The sequence below is a fragment of the Eumetopias jubatus genome, unplaced genomic scaffold (genome assembly GCF_037043125.1).
Source record: "Eumetopias jubatus isolate StellerSeaLion01/CBP00866 unplaced genomic scaffold, mEumJub1_p1.0 scaffold_10, whole genome shotgun sequence".
NCBI classification, from domain to species: domain Eukaryota; kingdom Metazoa; phylum Chordata; class Mammalia; order Carnivora; family Otariidae; genus Eumetopias; species Eumetopias jubatus.
This window is the reverse complement of record NW_028274816.1, coordinates 87,171,450-87,191,970: the sequence shown is the minus strand read 5'-3', so window position 1 is coordinate 87,191,970 and position 20,521 is coordinate 87,171,450. Positions and strand designations below refer to the sequence as shown.

The 20,521-nt window shown below is 51.9% G+C and overlaps 2 protein-coding genes across 9 annotated transcripts in view; one reads left to right on the top strand and one right to left on the bottom strand.

The window, feature by feature from the left end:
* The window catches only part of CD300LF (CD300 molecule like family member f), a 28,705-nt gene extending 17,525 nt beyond the window's left edge, over positions 1-11,180 (bottom strand). The window contains exons 1-2 of one of the 7 annotated variants that reach the window (XM_088028157.1): positions 10,926-11,180; positions 7,822-7,904 (exon numbers count right to left, since the gene is read on the bottom strand). In XM_088028157.1, the coding sequence (XP_087884283.1) occupies positions 7,822-7,904; positions 10,926-10,952 (110 nt within the window). In that variant the 5' untranslated portion in view covers positions 10,953-11,180. Of the gene's footprint in view, positions 1-7,821; positions 7,905-9,001; positions 9,605-10,925 lie in introns of those variants that run through there. The other 6 variants (XM_088028158.1, XM_028112648.2, XM_028112643.2 and 3 more) reach the window with 6 other exon arrangements.
* RAB37 (RAB37, member RAS oncogene family) lies at positions 10,890-19,526 on the top strand. 2 transcript variants are annotated; one of them, XM_028112650.2, is made up of 10 exons: positions 10,890-11,034; positions 13,738-13,848; positions 14,942-14,983; positions 15,490-15,556; positions 15,644-15,696; positions 16,678-16,743; positions 17,529-17,585; positions 17,663-17,739; positions 17,978-18,212; positions 18,323-19,526. In XM_028112650.2, the coding sequence occupies exons 1-10, from the start codon at positions 10,942-10,944 to the stop codon at positions 18,632-18,634; spliced, it is 1,113 nt and encodes a 370-aa protein (XP_027968451.1). In that variant the 5' UTR covers positions 10,890-10,941; the 3' UTR covers positions 18,635-19,526. The 2 variants fall into 2 exon arrangements, with proteins under 2 accessions (XP_027968451.1, XP_027968452.1); XM_028112651.2 differs by lacking the exon at positions 18,323-19,526 and having other exon boundaries at positions 10,892-11,034; positions 17,929-18,169.
* The last annotated feature ends 995 nt before the right edge of the window (positions 19,527-20,521 follow it).

The following is a 20,521-nucleotide window of genomic DNA, read 5'->3' as shown; positions in this document are numbered from 1 at the left end:
AAAGCAATTTATTCCAGGTTAAGTAAAGGATCACTCATGTAGGAGTTTACTTCATCAATCAGTTTATTACACTTATTAGGGATTTTTAATAGAGAAAAGTACAAAAAGAAAACATGGTTCATGATGCGCACTCTCAAATATTCCCAGTTAACACTTTTGTAAAAATGTAATGCAAGCAATGTTTTGAAGAAGAAGAAGAATGGGAGGAGGAGGAAGAAAAGGAAGGAAGGAAGGAGAGAGAAAGAAAGGAGGAAGGAAGGAAAGAAAGAAGGAAGGAAGGAAGGAAGGAAAGAAAGAAAGAAAGAAAGAAAGAAAGAAAGAAAGAAAGAAAGAAAGAAAGAGAGAGAGAGAGAGAGAGAGGGAGGGAGGGAGGGAGGGAGGGAGGGAGGGAGGGAGGGAGGGAGGAAGGAAGGAAGGAAGGAAGGAAGGAAGGAATAGAAAGACATAAAGCAACAAGTAAAAGTCTTCTCTGCATTCCCAGAACCTTAAAGGTAGCCACAGTCAGCCTCTGCTGTCGCCCTGAAAAAAAGTGTATGCATAATCACTACTGGGTATTTACCACAAAGATGCAAATGTAGGGATCCGAAGGGGTACGTGCACCCCGATGTTTATAGCAGCAATGTCCACAATAGCCAAACTGTGGAAAGAGCCAAGATGTCCATCGACAGATGAATGGATAAAGAAGAGGTGGTATATATACACAATGGAATATTATGCAGCCATCAAAAGGAATGAGATCTTGCCATTTGCAATGACGTGGATGGAACTGGAGGGTGTTATGCTGAGTGAAATAAGTCAATCAGAGAAAGACATGTATCATATGACCTCACTGATATGAGGAATTCTTAATCTCAGGAAACAAACTGAGGGTTGCTGGAGTGGTGGGGGGTGGGAGGGATGGGGTGGTTGGGTGATAGACATTGGGGAGGGTATGTGCTATGGTGAGCGCTGTGAATTGTGCAAGACTGTTGAATCACAGATCTGTACTTCTGAAACAAATAATGCAATATATGTTAAGAAAAATAAAAGAAGAAGAAGATAGCAGGAGGAGAAGAACGAAGGGGGGTAAATCGGAGGGGGAGATGAACCATGAGAGACGATGGACTCTGAAAAACAAACTGAGGGTTCTAGAGGGGAGGGAGGTGGGGGGATGGGTTAGCCTCGTGATGGGTATTAAAGAGGATACGTACTGCATGGAGCACTGGGTGTTATGCACAAACAATGAATCATGGAACACTACATCAAAAACTAATGATGTAATGTATGGTGATTAACATAACAATAAAAAATTTTTTTAAAGTGTATGCATAATCAGCATATACACCCAAGTGAAGTCAACATAAGTCAGCACACAAGCATACCTCTCTGCCCCTTCTTCTTTTACTCCATAATATCATTTTCCCCAAAGAGCACATACAGATCTACCTCATTCTTTTTTTTTTTTTTTTTTAAGTCATCTCTATACCCAGTAGGGCTTGAACTCATAACCCCGAGATCAAGAGTCACATGCTCCTCTGACTCAGCCAGCCAGGCGCCCCTACCTCATTCTTTTATGGGTTCCACAGTATTTCATCACATGGATATTCTACAGTTTACTTAAGCAGGCCCAATTGCTGAATTATTTGCTCTTACACCTCCTACCATGAACATCCTTGTATGCGCATCTTGGTGAAATTTTACAAGTAAAACCATAGAACTGTTGAGTCAAAGGAATTTGCATTTGTGACTTTGATAGATATTGTCAGTTGTTCTTCAAAATTCCCCAGTGGGGCACCTGGGTGGCTCGGTCGGTTAAATGTCTGCCTTCAATTCAGGTCATGATCTCAGGGTCCTGGGATCAAGCCCCAGGGTGGGCTCCCTGCTCAGCGGGGAGCCTGCTTGTCTTTCTTCCTCTTCCTCTGCCCCTAACCCTGCTTGTGCTCACTCTTTCTCTCTTGCTCTCTTTCTCTATCTCTCAAATAAATAAAATCTTAAAAACAAAACAAAACAAAAAAATGCCCTAATGTATGCTCCAACCAATGATGCATGTATGAGCTCCTGTTTCCCCAACTCTCAACCAACATTGACCATTATCATACTTTTATCAAAGCATTATGTGTTATACTGTGTCAGAGAAACAGTGCCAGTATGAAATATATTGAGAGAGATTTCCTTCAAGGATTTGGCTCTAGGGGGCTGACAAGTCCAAAATCTGTAGGGCAGCCTGGCAGGCTGGAAATTCTCAGGCAGAGGCTGATGCTACAATCTTGAACAGAATTCCTTCTTCCTCAGGGAAACCTCAGTTTTGCTCTAACTTCCTTAAATTAATTGGATGAGGCCCACCCAGATTATTGAAGACTTACAAGTCAACTGATTGCAAATCCATAATAATATATGTATCCATAATGTACCTTCACAGCAGCAGATAGATTAATGTTTAATTAAGTAATTAGGTGCTATCTCCTAGCCAAGTTGACACATAGAACTAACCACATTAATCCCCTGTTCGTATTCTTTGTTCACTTCCTATTGAGATATTCTTCTGAGAGCTCTTTATATTACTATATATATTAACCACTTGTCTGTCTTGCAAATATTTCCTCTCTATCATTTCTCATTTGATCTCTGTATGTTCTGTCAACCAGAACATTTTTATTTCTGTGCAGTCAGATCTAGCCATCCGAATTTCTGTCTTGTTAAGAAAGTCCCTCAGAACCACTTTCAGAGCCATAGCAACCACCTCATTCACCCAGGCTTTCTAAATGTTCCCCCTAAACTATAAAGTCACAGGAAAGCAGGGTGCTGAGGCAATATTAGCCCAGCTTCCATTGAGAGGTGTTCACTGAAGAACAATTTAATGTCAGGCCCTGACTTTTAGCAAGGGTCAATAGAAAAACTAGAGGTCATAAAGAACTTATCAGACTCAACACCCAAAAAAAAAAAAAAAACAAAAACAAAAACAAATAATCCAATTAAGAAATGAGAAGACATGAACAGACGTTTTTCCAAAGAAGACATCCAGGTGGCTAACAGACACACGAAAAGATGCTCAACATCACTCATCATCAGGGAAATACAAATCAAAACTACAATGAGATATTACCTCACACCTGTCAGAATGGCTAAAATTAACAACTTAGGAAATAACAGATGTTGGCAAGGATATGGAGAAAGGAGGGCGCCTGGGTGGTTCAGTCGTTAAGCCTCTGCTTCGGCTCAGGTCATGATCCCGGGGTCCTGGGATCGAGCCCCACATCGGGCTCTCTGCTTGGCAGGAAGCCTGCTTCTCCCTCTCCCACTCCCCCTGCTTGTGTTCCCTCTCTCGCTGTGTCTCTCTCTGTCAAATAAATAAAATCTTAAAAAAAAAAAAAGAAAGGATATGGAGAAAGGGGAACCCTCTTACACTTTTGGTGGGAAGGCAAGCTGGGGTAGCCACTCTGGAGAACAGTATGGAGGTTCCTCAAAAAGTTAAAAATAGGGCTACCATAGACCCAGCAATTTCACTACTAGGTATTTAGCCAAGGGATATAAAAATACAGATTTGAAGAGGTACATGCACCCCAGTGTTTATAACAGCATTATCAACAATAGCCAAACTATGGAGAAAGCCCAAATGTCCATTGACTGATGAATGGATAAAGAAGATATGGTGTGTAGGGCACCTGGGTGGCTCAGATGGTTAAGTGTCTGCCTTCGGCTCAGTTCATGATCCCAGGGTCCTGGGATCAAGGCCTGCGTCGGGCTCGCTGCTCGGCGGGGGGCCTGCTTCTCCCCCTCCCTCTGCTTCTCCCCCTGCTCATGCTCTCTCTCTCTCTCTCTGTGTGTGTGTAACTCTGTGTCTTGAATGAATAAGTAAAACAAAAAAATACATTTAAAAAAAGAAGATATGGTATACACACACACACACACACACACACACACACACACACTGGAATATTACTCAGCCATCAAAAAAGAATGAAATCTTGGGGTGCCTGGGTGGCTCAGTCAGTTAAAGTCTGACTCTTGGTTTCAACTCAGATCATGACCTCATGGGTCTTGAGATAGAGCCCCAGGGCGGGCTCTGTGCTCAGTAGGAATTCTGCTTGAAGATTCTCTCCCTCTGCCCCTCCCCACACTCATGCTCACATGTGCTCTCTCTCTCTCAAATAAATAAATAATTTTTTAATAAAATAATGAAATCTTGCCATTTGCAACAACATGGATGGAGCTAGGGTGTATTTGCGAAGTGAAATAAGTCAGTCAGAGAAAGACAAATACCATCATTTCACTCATATGTGGAATTTAAGAAACAAAACAGATGAACATATGGGAAGGAAAGAGAGAGAGAGAAGCAAACCATAAGATATTCTTAAGGACAGAGAACAAACTGAGGGTTGATGGAGGGATGTGGGTGGGGGAGGGGCTAGATGGGTGATGGGCATTAAGGAGGGCACTTGTTGTGATGAGCACTGGGTGTTGTATATAAGTGATGAATCACTAAATTCTACTCCTGAAACCAAAATCCACTATATGTTAACTAACTAGAATTTAAATAAAAATTTGAAAAGACAAAATAAAGCCCATAGGAAAAGCTTTGCATTTTCTGCAAAATGACAATTGCCCATTTTGTCATTTGAGGCCCCTTATATAAGAATCCACATAAGGGATTCCTCTCTGCATCGCATGCCAGGAGAAAATACTCACTGACTGAATAGACTCAGGCAATAAGTACTACATACCCCATCTGGTTTCCCATTTTGTCTTGGCTGCCAGGAAATCTAGAAGCAACTGTAATGCTCAGATACAGGAACAAGCCATCTCATTCTGGGACAGAAGATTTCCTCAGGCAGCATCTTTAACTGCCCTCTTGTACAGTTTCGTTGTAAGCCACCTCAAATTCCTTTTGGAAGTAGATGAAGCCCAAATACAAACATAAACAAAATGACTTAAGACATAACAGCAAACGGGAGCGCCTGGGTGGCTCAGTTGGTTAAGCGGCTGTCTTCAGCTCAGGTCATGATCCCAGGGTCCTGGGATCGAGCCCTGCATCGGGCTCAATGCTCAGCAGGAAGCCTGCTTCTCCCTCTCCCACTCCCCCCTACTTGTGTTCCCTCTCTCGCTGTCTCTGTCTCTCTGTCAAATAAATAAATAAAATCTTAAAAAAAAAAAAAGACGTAACAACAAACTGAGGGTTGTTGGAGGGGAGGTGGGTGGGAGGAAGGGGTAACTGGGTGATGGGCATTAAAAGGACACTTGATGAAATGAGCCCTGGGTTTTATATGCAACTGATGAATCACTAAATTCTACCCCGGTAACTAATAATACACTATACGTTACCTAAATTGAATTTTTTTTTAAAATTTAAAATGTTAAAAAAAAAAGAACAAAAACACCTGTCTGAATGGTGGCAAAGTTGGCACAAAAGTTTCTGTAGAACCATGATTAATCAACATTTTCACAAATGCTCCCTAGGAGGGAAGGTACAGTGGAAAATCTATATCTGAGGTTGACATTCAGCTTCTCCAAGCAATGAAATTTGGAGCCAACCTAGAGAAACTTTAGGAAAATCCTGGCAGCTATTGTGGAGAGAATAACTCCATTGTATATCTAAGGTAATGGATTTAGGCAGACTCATCCCTGACATTTGGGGGACCAGGGCTAGAATACAAATGGATATCCATATACAATATGTCTCAATATTTTAATGTTCTAAAGCAAGCTTAAAAAAACTATCAAATCAAGTGTGTCCTATCTTCTTACCTTGACAAACACATCTTCCTACCGACCTGGAAGCCAGGTTTGAATACAGGATTTTCAGAAATTCTGCACCAAAACGTGGCAGTAACATCCTGCCCCTGCCCCCAGGCAGGATTTGGCAGGACCTGAAATGCTGAACCCTGTCACCCTGGACCATGTCCCCACTAAACCAGAACAGGTCCCAAAAGATGGAATTCTTTTCATATGATGAGAGAAGAAAATGAATCCCTCACCCTGAAAAGGAAAGGATAAAAGGGAAAAGAATGTCAATGTGTTATATCCTTTAGTAAATGAAGAAGGTGGACATGGAGGGACTGACCCTTCACCTTCTGAAATAGTCTCTCTAGCGAGCACTTCTTCCAGCCCGAGGAAGTTGGATTTGAGATGTAAATTATTAAAGCCACTGCACACAACAAACAAATGGAGCCCTTTAACCCAGGAGGAAATAAAAGCTGAATCGAATTTGGTTTGGGAAGTGGAGGTGGGGGACCATAGTCAGGGGGCATCCAAAGTCAATATTACAAACAATCTAATGTGCCACTGTCAGAGCCAAAGAGTGTTGAGGCCATGGGTCCAACCCCAGGAGACCCTGTCAATCCTTATGCTTTTACATTTTTGATTTTTTCATCTTTATGGCTTTGCAAGTCCAGCTAAAGTTGGCATCTCTTGAGCCTTTCCAATGACTTAGAATGCCTGTCTTTGGAAAGTAGCTATTGTCCATTTTAAAACTAAGGCATATACAACTCATTCATTCATCCATCCACCCATTCATTCATTCATTCATTGAGAGCCTGCTGAGTACCAGCCTCTAGGTGTATGTATATTTCCTCTCTATTGCTTATAATTTTCTTCCCTGACCTGACCTTCCCGACTAACTCTCCCTACTACTTCCTCCAGGTACAGAAGTAGTCATTCCCTTCTTTCCCAAACTCTCCTCTTGAAATGCTGTCCTCTCCAATGCTCCAGAGCCAAGGGCAAACACTTCCAAGGCATATATCCAGACATTCTGATTTTTTTTATTCTATAGACAATGTTTTTTTAGACTTTGTGTTACTCTCCCAAGAAACTGGTGCTAAAGGGAATTAAAAGTGCAGGGAATTTATTAAGGGAAATACCTATTAAAAAAAAAAGTGGGGTAGGGGCACCCGGGTGGCTCAGTCGGTTAAGCATCTAACTTTGGCTCAGGTCATGATCTCAGGGTCCTGGGATCAAGCCCCATGTGGGGCTCCCTGCTCAGCAGGGAGTCTGCTTGTCCCTCTCCCTCTGCCCCTCCCCCAATTCATTCTCTCGCTCTCTCTCTCTCTCTCTCAAATAAATAAATAAAATCTTAAAAAAAAAAGAAAAGAAAAAAGTGGGGTGGACGCTGGGAGGGGCAGAGAGAGCCCACAGACCATGATGCAGGTCTGACCCCAAGTGAAGTAGACCACCGTGCAATCTCTGGAAGGATCTGTAAAACCGTCCTCAAGCCAAATTCAGCCATTAGGGGAATCCTGTGTCTCCCAGAAACAAGCCTGCCTCAGTGTCCCTGCCACACTCTGCCTTTGGCTGGGAACAACCCGTGATAAGAATGACCTCGGTGCAAACACACCTCTGGGGCATTCAGAGGGCACAGTGGCGCCTCAGTCAGTTACACCCCCATGGTTGGAAGTCTGAGAAGCAAGCTCTCATGGTCACCTCAGATGTTCATTAACACGGGGCAAAACAAGTTTCCTCCTATTCTTTCATGCCTCTTCAGTGACTTCGATTAGGAAATCAAGAGTTTGGGGTGTGTGTGTGTGTGTGTGTGTGTGTGTTTAGAAGGAGCCCACTCCCACAGCCACAATGGCATCTCCAAAGCCCAGTTCACACTGCAGACCCTCACCCCTCTCTTGCTCCCTTTCAGACCATCCTGGTGGGTGACAGTGGCGTGGGGAAGACATCTCTGCTGGTTCAGTTCGACCAGGGCAAGTTCATCCCGGGCTCCTTCTCGGCCACCGTGGGCATCGGATTCACAGTAAGCACTCCCAGACTCTGGGGCCCTGGTGTGTCTCTGTCAGGGTCCCAGCAGGAAACAGGTGGACACTCACATTGGATCATTCAAGGTTTAACACGAAGACTACTTACCAAGGTGGAGGCAGGGTGTTGGGGAGCCAGGGGGTATGGTGCAGTGCCCATGCATAGCGCAGGGCCTCCATTCCAGCCCTAACCTAAAAAAAAAAAAAAAACAAGAGGAGAGATCTACTGTCAGAACCTGGGGGAAAAAGCCTGCAAGGGGGCGGGGGGGGCTGGCTGGCAGGAGCTGTGACCCTCAGTGGAGAAACCGAGCAACTCATAGTCACCCTCCTGGGAGCTAGCCAGGGCAACAAGGCAGCTCCCTCCTATCGTTCCCTCCTCCTGCTCCCCCATCTCTTCCTGGGGCTCCCCATTGGCTGAACACAACTGGAAACCAGAAAGAATATCTTGATACAGATTGCTCAGGTCCACCTTCCCAGGCAAGAAGAATGTGGAGAAGCAAAGGGAGGGCTTCAGATGTTAAGTACAGTCCAAATTTAACACTGTTGTGTGGGTCCTAGGGAGTTGGTTGGCCGGCCAACAACTAAAGTTTTGTTCTTAACTCTCTCCCTCTCCCTGGATCTCCGCAGGATCAAGACGGAGCAGAGCACAGGGCCTGTGGGACCACACTCAGGGCTGGGAGGCAGGAATGTAACACTGGGGGAAGAGGCAACGGGAACCCCCAGAAACTGGACTTTCCTGTTGGGTCACAGCAAGGAAGGCAAGGACTCGTGATGGCCAGGGATTCAAAGTAAAACAGAAGTGAAAGCCTGGCCAGCATGTGCGCCAGGGCCTAATCCAACCTGAGACACCAGCACCCAGGGTTCTCCCATGACCAGCCTCCAGAGTGCTGGGAAGGACAGGGCTGAGTCCCAGGAGAGCAAGGCTGTCCAGACAATTCCTGAGGCCTTGGACCAGGCTGCCATGCCAGGCATCCCCCGCCATGGGCCCATTCCCCGTCTGCCCCTCAGCACAGAAGTTCACAGGGGGCCCTCACAGCCACCAGCCTTCTCCCTTCACTCCACGCCCATTCTTCCACCTGTCAGACTCAGAGGGCAGACAGTGGGGTGGATGTGGGTGGGGACACTCTGATTCACACTCCACAGATGCATCGGGGTGGGCCCTCCAAATTTTGCCGCTAGCCTGGTAAGAAAAGTGTGGCATCTGGCCTCTGAGAAGGAAGAAAGTATGTGGTCAAACTGAGAGCCTGAAGCAGGCTGACACAGGACAGTCCTGGCTCTCCCAAACGTACCACAGGACAAAGGAAGGTCTTGGTTGAGCCAACAACGCAAACCAGGGCTGGAAGTCAGAAGCCCACGTTTCCCTCCGCAGGCTCTAGGAGGGGCTCCTTGCTTGCCTCTTCCGGCTTCTGGTGGCTCCCAGCAATCCTTGGCATTTCTTGGCTTGTAGATGTGGGACCCCAATCTCTATCTCTGTCTTCACAGGGCCTCTTCTCCCTGTGTGTCCGTTCATCTTCTTCCAAGGACACCAGTCACATTGGATTAAGGGCCCACCCTACTCCTGTTTGACTTCATCTTAACTACTCACATCGGCAACAACCCCACTTCCAAATAAGTTCCCATTCTGAGGGAGTAGGGGCTAGGATATCCACAGATGGTTTGAGGGATGTAATGCAACCCATAACAGCGTGGTTTGCGGTGGATGGGGAGCAAGGGCCATGCCTCCTCCTCTCTCTCATTTCTCGATGGCCATTACTCTCTTGCTCTGAAAACCGTTGCCCCTGCAGGGTTCCAGTGTGAGCACTCAAGAGCTCAGAGTGGGCTGGGGTGTTATTTGCAGCAGGTGACTCTGGCATCCAAAGCGCTGACCATACCACACATCTGCAGAGTACCGTACAGCTTCTCGGCTCCCACAGATGGCTCTCTGAGGCCCACCTACGTATAGATGAGGGGATGGCATGCCCAGCGCCAGAAAATAGCTCCGGCTGATGCCAAACATCACAGGGCTAAGAGGCAGGTGTACACACAGTCCCGACCAGGCCTATAGTCTTCCATAAGCCACACCTGCCCCTTACCCCCAACACCTAAGTCAAGAGGTGCAGATGCCTCTCTCCCCCTAGACATCCTTCAGTCAGTCCCTGTATAATGCATCTGCCCTGTTCAGAGGTAAGCTGTGTGTGCTTGTATACAATGCTGGGACAGGAGCAACTAAATGGCTGGCCAGGGCCACAGAGTCCCTGAAGCCTACTAGGGGCAACCCCGGACACACTCCCACTCTCTGTCACCAGGAGCTACAGGATTCCTGGGATATCCTGGACAATCTGCTCAAAATGATCCACGACCTCATGAATGCATTTAATACCAAACATTTAAGGCCTGCTCCGTGCCAAGGGACGGGTGCCAGGCATGAATAAGGCCAGCCCTGCCTTCAGGAGCGCCTAGATTGGGAGGTGTGTGGGGGGAAGGCTTTCCCAGGATGGGTCATTCCGGGCGCAGCCCAACAGGTCAGGGAGAAATGAGAGGTTATCTACACTATAAAGGGTCAAAGTCCTAGCACCCACCAGGGTCCATGAAAAACCACCGTGTAAATGTGCTGCGAGGTGAATTTCGGTAGGTAAATAAAATTATATTCAGAAGAGCTCGCGCTGGGGTGCATTAGCAAAAGCAAAACTGCCTGAGCGCCTTCCTCACAATGCACGCCTCCTCGCAAAACCAGCGCCCCGGGGCCCAGAGGCGTCCCCAGCTCACAACCGGGACCCAGGGACACCTGTCGGCCGCCAGCGGGCCGGGGCTCGGGCGCCGCCTGCAGGCCGCGCTGCGCAGCGGCAGCGAGAACCGGGGCGCCGAACCGCGGGGTCCCAGCGATGCCAGACCTTGCGAGGCAGGCCAGATTTCCAGGGACCGTTCCCCGGGGAACATAATCCGAGCCGCTGGCGACCTTGGGGGACCAGTCCTGGGGCTGGATTTGGCCCGTGTCCTCAGAGCGCGAAGCCGGGCCAGTTTGCTCGGGGGCCCGCCTGCCCCTCAGGCGCTGACCCTGCGGTCGTGCGCGCCCTCGCGAGACAGCCCGCTGGGGCAGGTGTCGTCGGGGTGGCCGGACGGAGGGAGGAGCCTGTCGGGGTCCGGGCCAGGGCGGTGGAGGGTGGGAGGATGGGGTGGAGCCTAAAGCGGGGCGGTCCCTGCGCTGTCCCTCGCCCGCCACCAGCCCTAGCTCACCTCTGGTCCAGGGGACATGACGGGCATGTCTGGCGCCGCTGCCACCCGGGATGGAGAGGCCCCCGAGCACTCCCCGCCTTGCAGTCCGAGCTACGATGTCACGGGCAAGGTGGGTGGGCACTGCGCCCAGCGCTTAGGACTCCCCAGCCGGCTCTGAGTGCACCCCTTCCCCGCGCCCTTTGCCCTGAGACCCCGGTCCAAGCCCCTTTCTGGCTTCGTCTGCGTTGGACTCAGCCCTTCCGCCAGGGAGCCGGGTCTCCCAGAGCAGGGAGGAAGGGTGGAGACAGGCCCTGGCGCTATGCCATCGTCTAGGGCTCTGGGCTGGCTCAGCAAGGGTGGAAAGAGGAGGGTCGGAAGGACTGAATGACTCCCCACACAGGGGACCCCAACCCAGTTTTCTTTTGCTGCACCCTGGCCGCTATGATCTCCCGGAAACCCAGTGCTTCTCAGTACGGGTTAAGCACACAAACCTCCTCGGCACAGGCACCCCCCAAACGCTAGGATAAAGGGATGCCTGGAGACGCGGAGAGGACGCCCCCTGGCGGCGGAGCAGTTGCGGTTAATGCCCTTTCCCCAGTTAAGCTCTCAGCGGAGACTGAATAACGGCGTTTGGAGGCCTTAGGCCTGAAGCTCTGTGGGACCCCGGGTGCCCCCGAGCCCTACCCCTTCCCTTTCTGCTCCCGAGTCATTGCTTCCCGCCTTCTTCCAGGAGGATGTTGCTAACCAAAATGCAGGCCCACCTGAGAATTTTTAGAAACTAAGAAAGATTCTGTTGGTTAGTCACAAGTCCCCCATGGGTTAGCTTAAGCCAGCTCTCTGGGGCCAGATCCCCCTGCAGGGCCGCCCTGTACAGAAGCAGGTGAGGGAGGCAATGGACACTGGTCTGTCTGCCCTCCCTCTGGGCCCAGGGAGGAGGCAGGGACCGGGGACCCTGAACAAGGTGCTGAGGGAGCACATAGCTTCCACTCTTCCTCTGTAAGGTTAGGGATGAGTGAGGGGTTGCCCTGTCTCATGCTGTGTGGCCTTGGAGGAGACCTGACTCTTCCTGTGCCTTGGTGTCCTCCCCCACCCCCACGGCTCACTCTCACTAGGAGCTGGGGCCTCCACCCCCATTGTTTCAGGGGAAGCCACTCTGCAAGTCACCCACCCAGAGCCATTAAGATAGGCGTCCTGTGTGGGCTGGTGGCAGGAAATGGGCCCCTGTGCCTTCAGGGGAGGGGGAGCTGCTAAGGGCCAGGCCCCAGGCTGGTGAGGACCGTCTGACCTCCTGGCCTGACAAGCCAGCTGGGCTGTTTGCCTAGGAGGTGGCAAGGCTGGGCTGGAATCGCCTGGCTGGGTGGGTGGTGAACATCTTTTGTTCAAGGCAGCTGTGATCTGAAAAGGATGCAGGAGCTCAACCTCCCTCCTTCCCCCTCAGGGGCTAGGACCCAGGAGCCAAGGAGCAGTGCTGGCTCCAGAGGGCTCCCCAGCCTCCAGCTCTCCATCTCCCCTGGGTCAAGAAGCATCTGTGGAGAGTGGTCCATGGCCTCCAGCAGCCTGCGTCCCCTGGGCTTGCCCCAGGAGACTGAGTCCAGGCCAGTCTGGGAGGAGCCTGGCAGGAGCTCCTTGGGCCAAATTAGAGGGAATGGGGGCCACAGGCAGGCAGCACCCAGCCCCAGGCCACTCTTCCCTGAGTCTCAGGTAGTTCACATCAGCATTATTGGTCCAAGTCATTAACAGACTCCAAAGAGGCCTCAACAAAATTACCCTTCCTCCCTTCTAGCTGCTGTGGAAACCATGCCACAGAAGGGTTAAGGAATCTTCTGAACATCCCCCAGTAGCCATTACAAGCCAGGACTCCAGCCTTCATATGCCTTTTGCTCAGTCCCCTTACCTTTTCGCCAAAGTTAGCTAATGCTAGTACCCCATGCCCACAGCAGGAATGCCTTTGGGCTCCATTGTCAAGGTCAGAGCCTCAAAAATAACTCAAACCTAGTCCCTGCTCAACCCATTAAGTATCTAACCAGCCAACTGGGAAAATTCCAGCATTAGGTCCAGACTTCTGTTCTCCAAGCTTGAGGAATGACTGGACAGAAGGCTCCCCTCCTCCGGCTCCACTTGTCTTGTCCCTGAAAGAAGATAGATGAGCTGAGACTGACCAGACAATAAAGGGGATGGACACACCCCACCCCACCCGCCCTCCCCTACAGTGACCCCGGGATGCTAATTTGCAGCCATCTGTCCCACTTGGGAAGTTTCTGCAGAAAGAACTTCAGACTCATCTCCCCATTTCAGCATAAATTTCAACCCTCCCTAGTTCATGCAACCCTTTTATAAACATAAAATGTCATTAGAAACTTCCAGATAAAGCTTGTGACCAAAAAAAGAAAAGAAAACAACAGCAGTGGTAATTTTAGAATATGCCTTTGCACACAACAGGGCCCGGCCCTATCAGATCCGATAGCCTCCCTTGGGTGATAATCCCTGTCCACGGTATTAACATTTCCCTTCTGGAAGTGGTGGTTCTTTGGGGCCACCAAGCACATTTGCTGACCTATGAGTGCTGAGGTCTCAACTCAGGCTTCCAGGAAACTGGGTGAGGACAGGAGAGTCAGAAGGAGGGCCTGAGAAATGAGCTGAGCCAAGGAGTAGAGAGGAGAGGCAGGGTGAAGGCAGCGGCGGGCTTTCCAGAAGCAGGTGGCCCTCAGTGCCAACAGCATCCTTCCCTGGCCCTCTGCCCCTCCGCCCCTCTTTCCAGGGTCTCTCACCCTGGAAGCCCAGAAATTTGCCCCAACTCCCCATTAACTGCCTCTGCCTGCCCCCCATCTCCTAGGTGATGCTTCTGGGAGACTCAGGCGTTGGCAAAACCTGTTTCCTGATCCAGTTCAAAGACGGGGCCTTCCTGTCCGGGACCTTCATAGCCACGGTCGGCATAGACTTCAGGGTGAGGTGGCTGCCGGCTCCTCCTCCCAGCTGCAAGCCAGGGGGGCCAGGGCTCAGGCACAGCGTGCTGTCCTCTCCTTGCCGGCCCTGGCTCCTCAGAGCTGCTGTGGCTCACTGCCCAGAGGGCACCAGCGGTGCTCCCCCTTGGGACCACAGAGGGGGCCAGGTTCAAGGAATCTGGGCATGGTCGGGGGCTCTCTGCCCACCTACAGGATATGAGCAATGAGACACTGAGTCTTAAAAATTCTGCCCTAGAGCAAGGCGGACACATCCCATGGTATGAGCTGAGTTTCCTGGCCTTCAGCCCCCTTGTTCATTGCCCTCTGAGCTGGGCCCCTCTGGCAAGGCCCCAGAGGTCAACAGGTCTTTCTGGAGTTCCTGGAAACACAGCACTGCACTGGGTTGAAGAGCCAGGCTCACCAGGCTCCCTCCCTGTCGTCTTGAGGAACCCATCTTTACAAATCTGTGTCAGGGGTGTAGCACTCTGCCACTCTCCACCCAAAGGGTCCAGGAGAGTAAGGTCTAACCCCAGGTGGGGGGTGGGGGAAGGGAGGCAATGCCGAGGCCAGGTGCCTCCCTCCCAATGGGAAGGAACTGAAGCTTCACTTAGGAGAACTAGTGAACAGTGAGAGGGAAAGACCATCCTGCAGGTCCAGCCTCAGCCGTGCGCAGGATGCTGGGGGGCATCTTCTCTCTAAGGACTCGGTTCTACAGGATGGGGCTGAGCTCCAGGAGGGATGGATGGAAGTGAGAAAGAGGCAGGGCCCCCAGTGCCCAGCCCTGTGCCACCTGCTGAGGTCTGGAGAGAGCCAGGCAGGTGCTCGGGCTCTTCTGCCCCCGCGTGTTATAAGAAGAGCAGACAAGTCCCCAGAAGAACTCTGCAATGGGGGGGGGGGGGCGGGCGGCGGTCTCTGGAGACAGGATCCTGCTGACCTGAGGGGGTGATCTGACTGGAGTTGTCTCTGGGGCTCACTGTACCCCTTTTAACCCTGGGAAGCAACCAGAACAGAATGTCTGCTGCTCTGTAGAATGTCCAGGATCCAAGCCTCCCCTGCCTTCCAAATCCACCCTCCCTCTGCCCTTTTCTCTTTCAGAACAAGGTGGTGACCGTGGATGGTGTGAGGGTGAAGCTGCAGGTGAGACCAGAACTGCAGGGGAGGGGGAGGACGGAGGTGCCCGCCCCTGCTCCGCACCCAAACCGCAGGAGGCCTGCAGCCCTGCCCTCCGCCTGGGGCAATTTCCTGTGGGGCCCAGAGGAAACGGTTTTTGTGCTTTTGTTTGTTCGAGGTCTCTAGAAAAAGCAGTTCCCAGGCACCCTCTCTGCTATCAAAGGCAGCTCAGCGTGCCTTCAGACAAGCTTAGGCTTGCTCCAGCTCCTCTCCAGTTTCCCAGGCCTCATCTGCTCTGGGAGACTGGGCACCCCCAACCTCCGGACTAGGGAAGAGGCTGCCGCCTGAGTGAGCTTGTGAACTCAATAACAGCACCGTGCAGGACACCATCACATGTTCAGGAGGCCCTGAGCACCTGCAGCAGGAAGTGTCCCACCTTCCCACACAGCTCTCATACACCACCGTGGGTTCCCTCTGCCCGGCACGGTCCCAGCACACTGCCTCCTTCTGACCATCTGTCCGTCCCTTCCTAGATCTGGGATACAGCCGGGCAGGAGCGATTCCGCAGCGTCACCCATGCTTATTACCGAGATGCCCAGGGTAAGCCCTTCCCCAGCCCACCTGGCATACCCATCCTTCTGCCCCACATCCCCTGTGTGTGATCGCTCTCTCCCCCCGTCCCTGCAGCCTTGCTCCTGCTCTACGACATCACCAACAAGTCTTCTTTCGACAACATCCGGGTAGGTCCCCTTCCCTCGCCACCCATAAGCAGCCAAGGCGGGGCCTCCGCAAGCTAGGACTGCTTCCTGCTTGATGGGAAGGGGGCAGAGCATGGAACACTGCCCCCTTTTCAAAAACACCTGCTCTGTGACTCAGAAGGAATAAGCTGCCGCTGGGCATCTGGTTGGCATGTGGGCATGAAGGCCAGGCAGGCCGCTGGGTGCCCGTGCTACCTGCTTAGCCCTGGCTGTGATTCCTGAGGGCAGCTCATGACAGTGTCTGCAAAGTACCCAGCTCCGCCCTGGGCAATTACCCACCCACAGAGACCAAGGGGAAAACCCAAGCAGGAGAGGCTCTCCAGCCAGCCGCCCAGGTGGCAAAGAAAGTGGTTTGGGCAGTGAGCAGTTCTGTCCTCACCAAACTATTACAGAGTAGGGATAAAAATTCAACAAGTACAAGCACTGAGTGTGTACAGAACCATAACAGTTTCACATCTCCCTGACCTCAAGGGATTGGCAAGCAAATTGCAGGGGTGGAGGGGCAGACGGGGACCAAAACATATAGATATAAAGCAGCTTATAAAGAGGATGGAAATCCACTTATATTGCCACCTCCAGCTCCGTGTTCCTGGTAGACATCACCAATCAATCACAATATTTTTTATCACTGAGCCCTTATGTGTCCTTGGAATCCTCAACGAGGCACTCCAGGAAATCGCTGGTGACTACCAACTGATTTAGGAGATAAATCTCCTCCATCTCCAGTTTCCATAGAACAGGGAGTTGCAGTGCTTGGGGTTGGGTAGGAAGGTTAGTAAGGAAGGCTGATCAAGACCAGAGAGGCCAGAACAAAGAGGCAGATAAGAGAATGCGGGGGGGGGGGGGGGGGGGGACAGCGAGTGGCCCAGGAAAACCAAACAGGACAGAAGAAGGATGGGGGAGAGGGAGGAGAGAAGTGCTGGTTCTCAGGCACGTCCTGGCTCAGCTCACCCTCTCCCACAGGCCTGGCTCACTGAGATTCATGAGTATGCCCAGAGGGATGTAGTGATCATGCTGCTGGGCAACAAGGTGAGTGAGCCCGTCCCAGTGCCTCCCCTCTTACTAGCTCCACGCAAGCCCCACCGTTGCCCAAGAGGGTAAGCTGCATGTCCTTCCAGCAAAGGAGTCTTTTCTTTTCTTTTTTTTTTAAGATTTTATTTGAGAGAGAGAGAGAGAATGAGAAAGAGAGAGAGCACAGGAGAAGGGGGGGCGGTCAGAGGGAGAAGCAGACTCCCTGCTAAGCAGGGAGCCAGATGAGGGACTTGATCCAGGGACTCCAGGATCATGACCTGAGCCAAAGGCAGTCGCTTAACCAACTGAACCACCCAGGCGCCCCCAGCAAAGGATTCTTTCCAGACTCCAGTTCAAGGGTCAGACCTATTTGGCAGCTTCAGCCCATCTCATCTGCCCTCGTAAAGTTTTGGAAATGGCCCCCTCCAGGGAAAGCCCACGCTGCCATCTGAGAGATCCAGGAATGCCCAACTGCTCAGCCCCCGTTAGATCATAGTAAAGTAGGGTCGCAGATGATGAGCTAATACCAGCAAGGGTTAGTCCCAACTACTGTCACCTCTCTGAGGCTGGTCACCACACCCCTGCAAAGGAGAATTTCGCATCTCCCCAAGTGGCAGTGAGATCTGGCTGGGAGCTGGGTAACTCAGCCTGAACAAGGCCGAAATCCTGGCTCGAAGCCAATCATACCACCCGCAGTCCCACAGGCCACCAGCAGAGGGCAGGCAGTAGCTGCTCCTGCGGCTAAAGAGGGGCCCCTGGGGCGGAGGTTTCCTTCCCCAGAGTGACCCACCTGGGCTTGACAGGCGGATGTGAGCAGCGAAAGGGTGATCCGTTCGGAGGATGGAGAGATACTGGCCAGGGTAAGTGACTGCCCGTGGGCAGGACAAGGGGTGGGGACAGCCAGAGACTGGCCCTGAGGACATTCTCTTCCTGGCAGGAGTACGGAGTTCCCTTCATGGAGACCAGCGCCAAGACGGGCATGAATGTGGAGTTAGCCTTTCTGGCCATTGCCAAGTAAGAGCCGAGCAAGGAAGGGAACCGTGCAGGGCGGGGTGGCACCATCTGGGAATCCAGTAGGGCCTGGCCCCTGGCCCAGCCCCTGCCCCAATGCATTGTGCATTCTAGGTCCAGGAGCCCCAGGCCATGGGAGTGGGGAGGGTGCAGTTCCTCACTCCCTGCCCAGCCCACTTCTTCCTCTTCAAGGGAGCTGAAGTCCAGAGCCTTGTGGCAGCCCGATGGGCCTCATTTCCAGATCCGAGACTTTGTGGAGTCCCAGAAGAAACAGCCCAGCTGCTGCTCCTTCTTATGAAGCCCAGGGTGCTGAAAGGAGGCTCCAGAGGCCACTGCGGATGCAGGCTTCTCCCCCAGATCTGGTTTATTCTGAGCGGATGGAAGTTGGGGGACCCAGGGCAGAGCCCCTTCCCAAGAGAGAGCTGTACTCCCACCCTTACCCTCGTTCTTGTAGCTTCCCTGCATCCTGGGGGAGGGTAAAGTATTTATTTCATTTTAATGATACATAATGTAATACAAAAAAGGACGGGTGGGGACCAGAAAACCAAAAGAGGGACCTGGTTGTGTTTCTGCCTTCTGGTACCAGGACTTGCGGAGCCAAGGCTCCCTCCTCGCCTTGACAAGTGTGGTATTCTCCAGCTCAGCACCAGAGGGCAGTGATGCACTTCTGCAGCGGGAGGGCAGGAGGCGACCCCCAAGCCACCCTCACCTCAGCTGGAGAGGTGAAGCAGACCCCAGCTTTACTTCCTCCAGCTCCCAGGGAACAGACGTCCCCAGTAAGATGGGCCCTTGTGCTGCGAGCCAGACCAAGGCTCAGGGAAGTGACCAAGCTCTGTGGGTAGGGGAGAGAGGAGTAGCACAAACTAGGTCTATGTTTGGCGGCCTCTGGCCTTACTAGCCCCCCTGTGGGAGGTGTACCCCTTTTTCTCCAGCCTGCAGACTGAAAACATTTGGCTCCTGTTCTCTGGACCTCAGGTCCCAGGGGAACCCTCCCCCCTCCCCCCACCCCCAAATCCCTGGTCTTCTCTACCTTTTTGCTTGTGCCCCTAGACAACGTCATGGCCAAGGAAAGGTTTTTCTTCTGTCCCAACACTTTGGCAGATATGCAGCCCCACAGGCTACTTCAAGCAGCTACAGTGTTTCTGCTGAGTTAAGAATCAGATAAGGAGGAACCTTCGACTCCTGGAGCAGGTGGGAGGCAGAACTAAGCAAACCTCACCCCACACATATTCCCCCAAACCCAAGCACTGCCTCTTCCTGACCACCCATGCCTTTTCCCTTTAGACAGACACCACCCCGGCCAAAACTGCTCTATGTCCCCTCCCACTGAGCCAGGTTAGAGAGTGAGAGGTCACCCATTTCTGGGTAAACCAACACAGTGTGTGTAAAACAAAGTCATGAGGGTAAGACTGGGGTAAGGAGAAAGGCAGCAAGGAGTTTATGTGGGGCCAAGGTCACCTGTCTCACAAAACCCTGACTCTGGAAATTGGAGGTGAACAGGAGACGTGTGTGTCATGACCTAGAGGAGAGTAAGAAGTACACACAGCACATTTCTAAGGCTACTGCATTTGCTTTCAAGGCAGAAATCTTGCTCTCTGAGCAGAGTCAGCAGCTCCAACTTGGGACTGATAAGGAAGCTCTCTGAGGCTTCTCCCAGGAGGAGAAGGGAGGCCTGACCTTGCTGGGCTCTTCTGGGGCCCAAGGCAGGTCGCAGGCAATCCAGTCACATGGGCTGCTCTGGGCCTCTAGCATTTGTGTTTTCAGAATTAAACTGCAGAATTGGGAAAGTACACCCTGTCCACTGCTTCTTTGAGGTGCTCATGGAGAGGGGACAGGGGAGATCACATTGATTGTTATTGCATGTTGGGGGAGCTGTCATTGACTGCCCAAATCATTTGATCTTCATCCTTCAATGCCCCCAACTGCTCACCTCACCCTTGAAAGACCCTTCCCCAACTTCTGTGATCAGCCTTTCATCTGCAAGGAGCTGAAAGGTTTGTCTTAACGTCCCATTCGGACGTTTTTTTTTCCTATTGAAAAAAGCCGGGGCTCCTTTCCCTCCGCCCTGTACTCAGAGATTGGTTACCTGACTCTGTTCTGCCTCTCTTCCCCCACTTAACTGGCCAAACGCTGACGCCAGTGCTCACACCCTTGTCCTAGGTCACCTGTCTTCAGCGGGCAGCCCTGGGAAGCCTGGGCTCCCTGCTGAGCCCTCATAATGTCCCAGCGAGGATGAGAGCCCGCACCCCTCTAAGCGTGTCCTTGGACAACGCAAAGCCCACGAACGGGAAAATATCGTTATTCAAGCAACGTTATTGGGCCGGAGGTGGACCTAGTCTTACTCGCAAGACTTCTGGGACCCCGCAGCCCCGGAGCTGGAGCGGTTTCCCCGGCAACAGTTGCTCCCCACCCCCTACCCTCCCAACCCCTCACTGTGGTACACACAAGGATTTAGCTAAAGGTCGTTAAAACGTTAGAGTCCTTTACTCGTGGGTTGGCTCTCCTCAATCCCCGCCAAAGGTAGGGAAAACCAGAAGCCTAAGCGCCCCTCTGCCCAGTACCGGGAGCTCGCCCCGCCCCCCGCCTCAACTTCGTCCACTTGGTAACAAAACACTTCCACTTCCTGAGCCCTCTTTCTTCTCGCGCCGCGGGGCGTCGCGCCGAGCCCAGGACCCCGCCCCCGCGCGTTCCCATTGGCCGGCGTCGTTCACCCGGCCCGAGCGACCCTGTCCGTGGTCTCTGATTGGGCTGCGGTGTCCACACCCTCGGTGTGGCCCCGCCCCCG

Excerpts from the sequence above, each read along its gene's own strand:
- RAB37 (XM_028112650.2), top strand. The coding sequence starts at position 10,942 with ATGACGGGCATGTCTGGCGCCGCTGCCACCCGGGATGGAGAGGCCCCC. Across the intron at positions 15,697-16,677 it reads CTTCTTTCGACAACATCCGG|GCCTGGCTCACTGAGATTCA; the intron begins GTAGGTCCCCTT and ends CCTCTCCCACAG. Across the intron at positions 18,213-18,322 it reads TCCCTGCATCCTGGGGGAGG|GACTTGCGGAGCCAAGGCTC; the intron begins GTAAAGTATTTA and ends TTCTGGTACCAG.